This window comes from Sinocyclocheilus rhinocerous, unplaced genomic scaffold (assembly GCF_001515625.1).
Source record: "Sinocyclocheilus rhinocerous isolate Xijiao unplaced genomic scaffold, SAMN03320098_v1.1 scaffold6109, whole genome shotgun sequence".
In the NCBI taxonomy this organism is placed as follows: domain Eukaryota; kingdom Metazoa; phylum Chordata; class Actinopteri; order Cypriniformes; family Cyprinidae; genus Sinocyclocheilus; species Sinocyclocheilus rhinocerous.
The window spans coordinates 62,916-76,587 of record NW_015652272.1 but is presented as its reverse complement, the minus strand read 5'-3'; the positions used below and the strand labels follow the sequence as shown (position 1 = coordinate 76,587).

Here is a 13,672-nt window from a genome sequence, read left to right as displayed (position 1 = left end):
TTTTTTAAATGTCTATATTTTTTTGTGTGTTTTTTAAAAAAAAAATTTGTTTGTTTTAGTTATTTTAGTAGATCAAGTTCAACTAAATTAAAATGTTGCTTTGGCAATTAACTGAAACAAAATAAGTTTATTTTTAGTTTTGATTTGATTTGATTTGATTTGATTTGATTCGATTCATTTATTTTATTTTATTTTATTTTATTTTATTTTATTTTCATTGCATTGCATTGCCAATAATGTTTATTGTAGTTTAATTAACTTTTAATTTTTTTTATTTAATTTTATTGGTTTTAGTTTTAGTTAACCCTGATAACAGTATCTCAGTGATACTAAAACAGCAATAGTCTAAACACAAATTACTTACTTTCTTTATAATGTGGCACATTATAATGTCATTAATCTAAACATCACTTTAATAAAACGTTCGTGGTGCTTTTCTGTCATATTTCTGTAGATTTTCCCAATCCGTCCTCATTCAGTTCACTGTCCAATGTGTTAATATAACATGAATGTGACACAGATGAGCGTCTGAAGTCTTCCTCAGCTTGTTCTGTACGTCTGGTTTGTTAACACACTGCTGCTTCTGTGTCTTTCTGTTGAAAGGCATTTGAAGACATTTACATTGAACAAAGGAAAGTGGTCAAAGTGGTGCTTGAATACGCAGACAAGATCTTCACCTACATCTTCATCTTGGAAATGAGTCTGAAGTGGATCGCCTACGGTTTCAGGAAATACTTCACCAACTACTGGTGCTGGCTGGACTTTCTCATTGTGGCTGTAAGTGCATCAATTTATTTCCCCAGCATCTGATTGCAAAGTGCAGCGAATGAATAACAGCATTATTATAAAACATTTAAAATCTCGGGAAGATTGAATGAGCTCGGGTTTACAGAGAGCAACTTTTGTATTGTATAATAATCAAATCAGCTGTGGTTCAGCTTTCCAGCACTTCATCAGTAATATTAAAAGATGATCATTTATAATTATTATCATGTTGTTTTGCTGTTGTTTGAGCTGCAGATTCAGTCCAGTGATACAGTGCTGTTTGTGTTGGCCCTTTATTTCAGTATCTGTAGTTATGTGCATAAGTTCGTATTTGTGCACATATTTGGTTTGATCCTGATACAATAAGAACCTACACTGAAAAAAAAATTGCTGTAGGATTTACTTTAAAACAATTTTCACTTAGAAATTGCTAGTAAATTTCATAATCACAAAGAAAAGGCAACACACTGAATTAAACATGAAATTATGATGCAGAAAACTGAAATAGCTATTTCTTGTAAAAAAATAAAAATAAAATACTCCCATAAACTTAGAAAAACATTATATATATATACACATATTTTTTTTATTATTTTTTTTTACAATTTTATGAGTTAAAAAAAAAAATACAATTAAAAAAATGAGACCTCAAATTTGGAACATGTTTAGATTTATGATTAATTTTTTCACAATAAAAAAAAAAAAAAATGTACGTCATATCAAATACATTTTTTTCCCCACAATTTTAGAGTAAAACATGTTTTGGAAAATATGTTCGTCATATCAAATAAAAAAATTTTTTCACAATTTTAGAGTAAAACATGTTTGGTAAATATGTTCGTCATATCAAATAATTTTTTCCCCACAATTTTAGAGTAAAACATGTTTTGGAAAATATGTATGTCATATCAAATATATATATATATATATATAAAAAAAGATTTACAACAGTTTAAGTTGGAAATTTCATTTTCAGGTTTTATTTTCTATGCTCAAAAAGTATTAACAGGTATTAAATGGATCATAACTATTCTATTTATATATAATTTAGTACCATAAAATCCCCTAAAAATACAAAATATTAAATAAAAACTAAAATACAGTACATCCATCACACCAGAGGGTTAAATGCATTTATATTGACACTGATTTCTAATTAATGTTTTTTTTTTTTTTGAAAGAGACAAAGACGCAATAATCCCATAGCAACACTCTCAATTATCAGATAATTAAGAAATTTTGTCCAAAAAAACACAGTTATCCAAACATGATAAATGTATGTCTGCTGTGCATATGTGGAACTATGAACAAACATTAATGGGATCATGTTAGCAGGCCATAACTATTGTATTTTTCCTCATTAGTCTAGTTTTCTAAGCTACACACTATATTCGTGGTAGAGCATTCATCTGTTCATCAGTTAAAAATAATTTGTTACTGTGACCAAAGAGCCGAAACAACCACGACTGCATCATTGTCCCGATTCTGCAGTGTAACTGATCTGTGCTTTTATATGGATTTGAGTTTTATTTGTGTGGCTCCATTCAATGAGAATAAAAGAGAGGATGAGGAGAGCTGTGAATTCAGAACTACAGGAGCCTGTAAAGTTGTGATGTGAAAGGTGAAGTGTGCAATTATTTTTGATGTTGAAATCTGTTTGCTGATGCAAGTGTTGCAGAAATTGCACACTTCACCTCCACCTTCACTGCAGCATGAAATACTGATCAAATACAGTAGTTTAGACTTTTCACGTTATGCAGTTTGTTGACACTTGATGAGATGATGTAGAAAATGTGCTTAAAATATGTATTTTAAAGCACAGAAGTAAAGTGCAGAAGACACAACGGTCATGGGTTCGATTCCCGGGAAATGCATGAAAAATTATGTATGAAATGCTGTATAATTCTCTTTGGATATAAGATTTTGTACTATCGGAATAATTTTAAATGTATTAAATTTTAATATTTAGAATAAATTGCATCAGGTACTTTTAAAGATTTTGCATTGAAATTGAAATTTAATAGTTTTTTAAAGATTGACTGGAACATGAACACAACAATCCCAATTTGATTAATACGAATAATATGAAACAATTTATTTATTTTTCTTTAATCGTGAAAGATTCTCAGAAGAATTTGTCCTATTGAGTGGATATTATTTGGAGTAATATTTCTGAAAATTGACTGGAACATGGACAAAATAGTCCCATTTGATTAATATGAATTTCATTTGATTATTTACAATAAATTAGTAATAGTTTTTTTTTCTAGATTAGATTTCTAAAGACTGACTGGAACATTGACAGAATTTGATTAATATGAATAATATGAAATTTGAGATTCCAATATTTATAATAAATGAGACTGAGTACTTTTAAAGCTAAATGCACATGAAATCATTGATTTTTTTATGTATTTAATTATTAAGACTGAGAGGAACATGGACAAAACAATCCCATGTGATTAACATGAATAATATGAACATTGTAATATTTTTTATGATATTTTATTTTTAGTTTTTATATTTTAAATTTGTATATAATTTTTAGAATTTAATATTTCTATAATATTAAATTATATTTAATATAGTATAATATTTATTATAATAAATTAGTATATATATATATATATATATATACATATATGTATATGTATATAATAAAATATTATGATAAATTACATCAAGTACTTTAAAAATTGTTTATTGCATATGAAATGCATTTGCTTTTGCATTGAAATAGTTTTTTTATTTCTAAAGATTGACTAGAACATGGACAAAACAATCCAATTTGATTAATGTGAATAAAATTATGAGATTTTAATATGTATGATGAATAATATCAAGTACTTTTAAAGCTACTAAATGCACATGAAATGCATTTACTTTTTTTTTATTTCTAAAGACTGATTGGAACGTGAACACAACAATCCCAGTTGATTAATATGGAAAATATGAACTTCATGCGAAACTCATGGAAACTAAACGAGCTATAATTCGCTTCATGCAGGTGTCAGTGATTGGTCTGGTGGCACGTGTGGTCAATTATGATCAGATTGGCTCCATGCGGGTTCTGCGGACGCTCCGGGCGCTGCGGCCTCTCCGCGCCGTGTCTCGCTTTGCTGGGATGAGGGTAAGAGCCGCTCTGACTGGGGCCCGGGGCCCGGCACCATCTGAGTAGACTCAATAGACAGCTGCCCTCTAAACCCCCCTTCAGTCCTTCACAGGTCACAGCGGAGGGATGAAACAACCACCAATGGTGCTTAAAACAGCATTCCTCCTTAACAGCTCGCCGGAACCGGGTTTCTGTGACAACTAACCCCTGTTTTTCCTCCTAGCGCCGCAGTCTGACGCCTCGTTTCCTTCCGCAGGACTGCAGCGGGTGTGATGTAATTGCGGTCCTAACGCTGCGTTTCTATCTTCTCTTTCTCCTCGGCTCTCTGTCACTCAGGTGTCTCTCGTAAGCCTTGTAGCAAACACGCTGGGCTACTCGGACTTTGCTGCCATCAAATCTCTCAGAACGCTCAGAGCCCTCAGGCCACTGAGAGCGCTGTCCCGGTTTGACGGCATGAGGGTAAGATACACTCGTCTCTCTGTCACATCTGTTAATGCTACAGGTTCTCAAGCGATTTCGCTCGTTTTTTTTAACAGAAACAGGAAGGCTCCGTATTTTTTCAGGGAATTGGCTGAGGAGAGAAAAATCGGTCATTAGAAACTTCTTCTTAAACCAGCCTGTGGTGGTTTTATGGTCGTATGCTCTTAAAAGGGTTTTTACTTAGAAAAGCCATTTTTGGTTCCCCAAAGAACTTTTCAGTGAAAGAAGCAGAACGTTTTAAACCTTTTTCCACTATAAAGAACTTTTGTTGAATGGAAAGGTTCCACACTTTTAAAAATAAAGCTTCCAAAAGGGTTTTTTGCATTGATGCCGTAGAATAACCATTTTTGGTTCCCCAAAGAACCTTTAGTGATCAATTCTTAAAAGAACCATTGTTTTCTTGGTGTGAAGAACATTTAATGATCTAAATAACTTTTTTCCATTACAAAGAACCTGGAAAGGTTCAATGCATGTTAAAAGTTCTTCATGGAACCAATAGAAGCCAATCGAGAGCCTTTATTTGTCCTGGCATTGATGGTTCCATGAAGAACCTTTAACATCCATGGAGCCTTTCAAATGCACAAAAGGTTCTTTATACTGGAAACAGGTTCTATAGATTATCAAAATGTTCCTCACACTAAGAAATTATGGTTCTTTTAAGAAATCACTCTTAAAAATAAAAGTTTCAGAAGGGGGGTTCTGTAGCTGTTCCGTAGAAGAACCATTTTTGGTTCCCTGAAGAACCTTTAGTGCTCAGTTTAAAAAAAAAAACCATTATTTTATTTTTGTGAAAGACACGTTAATGATCTAAAGAACCCTTTTTCACTATAAAGAACCTGGAAAGATTCAATGTATGTCTAAGGTTCTTCATGGAACCATCAATGCCAATAAAGAACCTTTATTTTTAGGAGTGTATTGGCATTGGTGGTTCTAATGAAGAACCTTTAACATCCATGGAAATGTTTCATTGCACAAAAGGTTATTTATAGTGGAAACAGGTTCTATAGATTATCAAAATGTTCTTCACACTAAGAAAAGATGGTTCTTTTAAGAACTCACTCTTAAAAATAAAAGTTTCAGAAGGGGGGTTCTGTAGCTGTTCCATAGAAGAACCATTTTTGGTTCGCCAATGAGCCTTTGAGTGATCAGTTCTTATAAGAAGCATTTTTTTCTTAAAGTGAAGAACATTTTAATAATATAAAGAACCTTTTTTCCACTATAAAGAACCTTTTCTGTAATGGAAAGATTAAATGGATGTTAAAGGTTCTTCATGGAACCATCAATGCCAATAAAGAGTTGGTGCATTGGTGGTTCTAATGAAGAACCTTTACCATCCATGAAAACTTTTCATTGCACAAAAGTTTCTTTAGATCATTAAAACGTTCTTCAGACCAAGAAAGAACTGATGACTGAAAGGTTCCTTGAGGAACCAAAGTGCTTCTTCTACAGCCTCATTGCAAGAACCCCGTTTTGGAAACATTATTTTTAAGAGTGAAGAACCATTTTTGGTTCCCCAAAGAACCGTTAGTAGAACCATTGTTTTCTTGGTGTGAAGAACATTTAATTATCTAAAGAATATTTTTCCACTATAAAGAACCTGGAAAGATTCAATGGATGTTAAAGGTTCTTCATGGAACCAATAGAAGCCAATTTTGGTTCCCTAAAGAACCATTGAGTGAACTGTTCTTTAAAAAAAAACATTGTTTTCTTGGTATGAAGAACATTTTAATAATCTAAAGAACATTTTTCCACTATAAAGAACCTTCTGTGCGATTGAAAGGTTCCATGGATGTTAAAGGTTCTTCATGAAACCAGTAGAAGCCAATAAAGAATCTGTATTTTCTGTTGACAAGCATCCAAAACCCCTCTAAAACCATCAAACCAGACCACCTAATCACCTTAGGCTGGCTTAAACAGGGTTACTGTCTTTTAATCTGCGTTTAGATTGCTTTAATAGTTTATTAAAATCTCATTAATAGGATAGAAAGAAAATATCAGTGGTATGAAATTATGTTGAGGTCACATTTCAGCCCAAACTCAAAATATTAAGCTGTTTTTGAGGGAAATTAAGATTTTTTTTAACCACATTTTAACCCAAATTCTTATAATTCTAGATTTAAAAATAATATTTTTTATATATAGTGTTTGTTGTACTGCCTTTAATTTATGCTGATATTAATGCATTTTTACATTAATGCGAATTTAATGAGAATTACAAATATATAAAATTAAAATTTGGGGGAAACATGTTTAATCATGTATTAGTTAAGTCATTTAAATAATAATGCAACAAAAAATCATAACTTGGTATGAAGAACATTTTAATAAGCTAAAGAACATTTTTCCACTATAAAGAACCTTCTGTGCGATTGAAAGGTTCCATGGATGTTAAAGGTTCTTCATGAAACCAGTAGAAGCCAATAAAGAATCTGTATTTTTAAGAGTTTAGCAGGTTTAAGATGGTCTCGCCCTGTTGACAAGCATCCAAAACCCCTCTAAAACCATCAAACCAGACCACCTAACCACCTTAGGCTGGCTTAAACAGGGTTACCGTCTTTTAATCTGCTTTTAGATTGCTTGAATAGTTTATTAAAATCTCATTAATAGGATAGAAAGAAAATATCAGTGGTCTGAAATTATGTTGAGGTCACATTTCAGCCCAAACTCAAAATATTAAGCTGTTTTTGAGGGAAATTAAGATTTTTTTTAACCACATTTTAACCCAAATTCTTATAATTCTAGATTTAAAAATAATATTTTTTATATATAGTGTTTGTTGTACTGCCTTTAATTTATGCTGATATTAATGCATTTTTACATTAATGCGAATTTAATGAGAATTACAAATATATAAAATTAAAATTTTATATATAATTACATATAAATTTATTATAATTAAATATCACATAATACAGTGACATTTTGAGTAGATTTTTCACTTATGGATTATATTAAAAATAATAAAATAAACATAAGAATAAATTATTTAACTGAATTAAAAAATTATAATTAAAATACTACAAAGTACAGTGACATTTTGAGGAGATTTCTCACTGATGGATAATATTAAAATTAATCAAATAAATATTCAAATTACACGATAGAAGTAAATATAAGTAAATGATCATTTGCATCAAATCAAAAACTGAAATAGGCATACAGAAGGAGGACTTCAGTGTTAATTGTCCAGTGTTATCTTCCTTTTCCTGCAGTTGCATGTATGATTGTGTTTGATTTGCTGTCAGTATTACAGGGTGTTAGCGTGGTGTATGAGTACAGTAGTGTTTGTGCTTACAGTAGATTATTACACAGTCTGAATGAATGATGAAGCTGCTTTCTGTCCGCTGGGAAACACCATCAGTATTCTGGATAATTGAATGTCTCACAAACTCAGTGTTATCTTCATCTCCTCCTCATCCTCACACACCAGGCAGCACCACGAGGATATTAAGATCATGTTCCATGAAGATATTTTGTAAATTTCCTACCGTAAATATATCAAAACTTAATTTTTGATTAGTAATATGCATTGCTAACAACTTCACTTGAACAACTTTAAAGATGATTTTCTCAATATTTAGATTTTTTTGCACCCTCAGATTCCAGATTTTCAAATAGTTGTATCTCGATCAAATATGATGCATAAATCTCAATTTTAAAAAAATTGACCCTCATGACTGGTTTTGTGCTCCAGGGTCACATATTAATAATATTAGTTATACAGTGATATTTCAGCCATTTGAGATTTAAGGCAAGACACGCAGCTGAATATAAAACATTAAACTAATAGATTTCACTATACTTCCCCATCTGATTGAGTACATTAAGAATCACAGATATATTTGATGTTTTCTGTAATAGTATGTTTAAATATCCAAATGAGGTATTATTTAATTAAATCTGCACTAATTTCCAGAACATTAATCTGAAGATTGGATAAAACCAGAATATAGAAGTAAATCTGTTAAATTTGTATATGCAAGTACTGGGTTATATTAGTATCATTCTATATATTATTATAGTTTTTAAGAATATGTTGAATTTGTTTTATTTTTAATTTAAATTTAGTAATTTTGTTGTGTTTTTGTCTTTTTTTAAATGTCTGAAATATAATTTTTATAATTATATAATATACGTATTATATATGCATATTTATATTTTTTATAAACATGCACTTCTCTGATGCATTGATATATTATTATAATTTTAATACGATTTTGAATTAATTTTTATTTTTATATTTGCTGTTTTCATTTGAATTTTTGTTAAAGTTTAAGTAATTTTGTTCTGTGTTTTTGTCTCTTTTTTTTTTAAATATATGTTTATAGTTTTCATTCATTTCAGTTTTAGTTTACATTTTTATTGCATCAAGATGAACTAAATTAAAATGAAAAAAATGTCACTTTGGCAACTAGCTGAAATAAAGCAAGTTTTATTTGATTTTATTTCAAGTACCAAAAATTGGTCTCAGTTTTAGATAACTGTAATAACCATTATTAAAATTTGAAATCTACAGGCACAAATAGATAAAGTAAATAAAATGAACTATACTAAAATAACTATAACTAAAAATAATAATAATAATTAAACTAAAAAGTATATTTTAGATGTTTTCTTTCACGAGTCTGAAACAACACTTTATGAAAATCATGAAAGTGCATGAAAGGCAATATTTCTGCCTGTAGTGTCTTGCCTTAACCATTTAAGAAATAAAGTTTGATTTGAAATGGATTAAAGAAACAAACTGAAGTGCATTAATGCTGATATAGTGTTGTGTTTCTGTAATGCGTCTGCAGTTCTGTCCGGACTGAAGTGAACGGCTCTGCTTTAGATTTGCACGCTCAGTGAAAGCCAATGAGAAATCTGGCAAATCAGATTAGACGTCACGCCGCTTTAGAAAGTGCTGTCTCACACAGACCGCCATCTAAACCCGCTCAGCACTTTCACATCCACTCAATACAGCCGGCACGCTCACGATCCATGCCATGCTTTATTTCACACGCATATTCACAAAGCATGAGCAGCATGTGTTATTTAACAAATGTATTTATTGGTGAATCAGATGAAGTGTGTCAAGGACGGTTAATTTCAGCCCCACCAAAAAATAAATAAAATAATTTATTAATTTTTTATATTATTATATTAAATTATATATATATATATATTAACATACAGAAATTGAAGCCTATTTTAAGACATTTAGAATTTTTTTTATTTTAATTAAATTAATTTAAATTAAATTAAATATGGAATAAATAATGATTATTTAAATAAAATCAAATAGATGCAAATTGTTAATAATAAATTATAACTTATATTTATTTATTTAGTCAGTTAGTTAGTTAGTTCGTTAGTTCGTTAGTTAGTTAGTTAGTGCAGAAATCTGGCCTGTTTCATTTATGTTTGACTGACAAATATGAATCACATTATATTATTAGTTTGTTCAAACTGTGGAATCCAAATGGATGGAAAATAATGTAGACATTAATATTTTTCTATATATTATTAAATAAATAAATAATCTGTCTATTTATAGATTTTAATACGCACACACACACACACACACACACACACACACACACATATATATGTGTGTGACTGTGCATGTATATATTAATAAATATTATTATTATTATTATTAGTGAAAATTATATATTTACTTGATAATATATTGGAAAAATATCAAAGACTTTATATATGCATTGCTCCTAAAAACAGATTTATGCATTTATTTTTAATGCACTTTGTTTAGATTTTGGCGTGACCTAGGCATGTTCTTCACAGCTTTTATGAGGTTTACTGTTCAAATCCGCACTTCTCTGATGCATTTGATCCAGTAGAGTTCAGCTTTTAATAATGTTCGTGTTTTATGAATGGCTATTAAAGTGCTTTGACACTCGGTGTGCGTTATCAGGAGTTTTAGATCGCTGACGCGAGAGCATAAAAGCGGCTGATCTGAGGATGCTGTGTTTCCACGGTAACCAGGTGGTGGTGAACGCTCTGATCGGCGCGATCCCGTCCATCATGAACGTGTTGCTGGTGTGTCTGATCTTCTGGCTCATCTTCAGCATCATGGGAGTCAACCTGTTCGCCGGGAAGTTCGGCCGCTGCGTCAACCGCACCGGCTTCATCTTCAACGCCTCCTTCATCAACAACAAGAGCGAGTGCTTGGAGATGAACAGCACGCAGTACTACTGGACCAAAGTCAAGGTCAACTTCGACAACGTGGGCGCCGGGTACCTCTCGCTGCTGCAAGTGGTGAGGCTTTGCTTCTGTTACTCAAATGCATTATGATGCTAATAAACTAATTACATATTGCATGTTGCAGCTAAGCATTTTAACCATGTTCATACTTTCTTAGCTGAAGAAATGTAGTTGTTTTCAGTATGAACACATGCATACTGATTCTAATCAATCTGAATGAGTGCATTGTGAGAATATGACAATTTAAATAAAACCAAATAGGTGCAAATAGTTAAGAATAAAATATGACAATTTTATTTATTTACTTATTTAATGGTGGAAATCTGACCTGTTTCATTAATGTATGACTGGCATTAAATATGCATCACATTAATTATTAGTTTAAAACCGTGGATGGAAACTTTATATGCATTTTAAATAAATCTTAAATTTAGGCATTAATATTTTATTTTATATTTATTTTTTATGTATTATTTTTCCATATTATTAATGATAAATGCATTAATTATAATTGTAGCGTTAAATTATAAGTAATATTTTAAGTAATAAGTATTATAAGTAATACTTAGTATACTTAATTTATAGATTTTAATACGCACACACACACACACACACACACACACACACACACATATATATGTGTGTGACTGTGCATGTATATATTAATAAATATTATTATTATTATTATTAGTGAAAATTATATATGTACTTGATAATATATTGGAAAAATATCAATGCCTTTATATATGCATTGCTCCTAAAAACAGATTTATGCATTTATTTTTAATGCACATTGTTTAGATTTTGGCGTGACCTAGGCATGTTCTTCACAGCTTTTATGAGGTTTACTGTTCAAATCCGCACTTCTCTGATGCATTTGATCCAGTAGAGTTCAGCTTTTAATAATGTTCGTGTTTTATGAATGGCTATTAAAGTGCTTTGACACTCGGTGTGCGTTATCAGGAGTTTTAGATCGCTGACGCGAGAGCATAAAAGCGGCTGATCTGAGGATGCTGTGTTTCCACGGTAACCAGGTGGTGGTGAACGCTCTGATCGGCGCGATCCCGTCCATCATGAACGTGTTGCTGGTGTGTCTGATCTTCTGGCTCATCTTCAGCATCATGGGAGTCAACCTGTTCGCCGGGAAGTTCGGCCGCTGCGTCAACCGCACCGGCTTCATCTTCAACGCCTCCTTCATCAACAACAAGAGCGAGTGCTTGGAGATGAACAGCACGCAGTACTACTGGACCAAAGTCAAGGTCAACTTCGACAACGTGGGCGCCGGGTACCTCTCGCTGCTGCAAGTGGTGAGGCTTTGCTTCTGTTACTCAAATGCATTATGATGCTAATAAACTAATTACATATTGCATGTTGCAGCTAAGCATTTTAACCATGTTCATACTTTCTTAGCTGAAGAAATGTAGTTGTTTTCAGTATGAACACATGCATACTGATTCTAATCAATCTGAATGAGTGCATTGTGAGAATATGACAATTTAAATAAAACCAAATAGGTGCAAATAGTTAAGAATAAAATATGACAATTTTATTTATTTATTTATTTAATGGTGGAAATCTGACCTGTTTCATTAATGTATGACTGGCATTAAATATGCATCACATTAATTATTAGTTTAAAACCGTGGATGGAAACTTTATATGCATTTTAAATAAATCTTAAATTTAGGCATTAATATTTTATTTTATATTTATTTTTTATGTATTATTTTTCCATATTATTAATGATAAATGCATTAATTATAATTGTAGCGTTAAATTATAAGTAATATTTTAAGTAATAAGTATTATAAGTAATACTTAGTATACTTATTAATTTTTATTTATTTTATTAGAATTTGAGGGCATTTGAAGATAATGTTTTATTGCTCCTAAAAATGATTTATAAACATTTTTATGTGCTGGAAACTTTATATGCAGTTCAAATAAATACATCTTAAATGTAAGCAATAATATTTTATTTTATTTTTTATATTAATTTGTGCAAATTTATATTTTAAATATATATATATATATATATATATATGTATGTATTTGAGGGCATTTTCTCATGGAAATAAGGTTTTGTTGCTCCTAAAAACAGATTTCTGCACATGTTTATGTTCTGCTGGAGACGTAGGCACCGGTAGCCTTGCACTGCTTCAGGTGCTGAGCTTTAGCTTTAGTTTCTCGCTCCGTCTCCTTCCCGCCGTTGGTTTTCTTCTGCGCTGGCCACCTCCGTCTGTCCGAGAGCGAATCAATCAACGAGTCAGTGCAAGCCTTATTTTTAGCTTCCATTATACTGAAGTTTGTGCTCAGCAAGAGCGAACGCACTTCATTCTTCCTTTTAACTTAGTTGATGCGGTAACCTAGCAACAAGTCACTTAGCTCCTTTCCATCACCTTCTTGTGTTTCTTGAAATAGTCGTTCACAGAGGCCTGTAATTACTGGTAACTACGGCGAAAAGACCAACCGTAGTGATTTCTGGCACTCGCTGCTTTGAAAGTGGGCCGCCGTCATTCATTCATTCATTCGTTCGTTCGTTCGTTTGTTCAGTCATTAATTAATTAATTTATTCATTCGTTCATTCAGTCATTCAGTCATTTATTAATTCATTCATTCAGTCATTTATTAATTAATTAATTCAGTCATTCGTTCATTCAGTCATTATTCATTCAGTCATTAATTAATTAATTAATTAATTCATTCATTCAGTCATTCATTCATTCAGTCAGTCATTCATTCATTCAGTCAGTCATTCATTCATTCAGTCAGTCATTCATTCATTCAGTCAGTCATTCATTCATTCAGTCAGTCATTCATTCATTCAGTCAGTCATTCATTCATTCAGTCAGTCATTCATTCATTCAGTCAGTCATTCATTCATTCAGTCAGTCATTCATTCATTCAGTCAGTCATTCATTCATTCAGTCAGTCATTCATTCATTCAGTCAGTCATTCATTCATTCAGTCAGTCATTCATTCATTCAGTCATTCATTCAGTCATTCGTTCATTCAGTCATTATTCATTCAGTCATTAATTAATTAATTCATTCAGTCATTCATTCATTCAGTCATTCATTCATTCATTCAGTCAGTCAGTCATTAATTAAT

At 31.4% G+C, this 13,672-nt stretch overlaps 1 protein-coding gene across 1 annotated transcript in view; it reads left to right on the top strand.

Annotated features, from left to right (window-relative positions):
• scn5lab (sodium channel, voltage gated, type V-like, alpha b) overlaps positions 1–13,672 on the top strand; it is a 132,606-nt gene that overhangs the window by 107,283 nt on the left and 11,651 nt on the right. Inside the window, 3 exon segments of the mRNA XM_016520084.1 lie at positions 604–777; positions 4,214–4,336; positions 10,343–10,615. Coding sequence (XP_016375570.1) covers positions 604–777; positions 4,214–4,336; positions 10,343–10,615 — 570 coding nt within the window.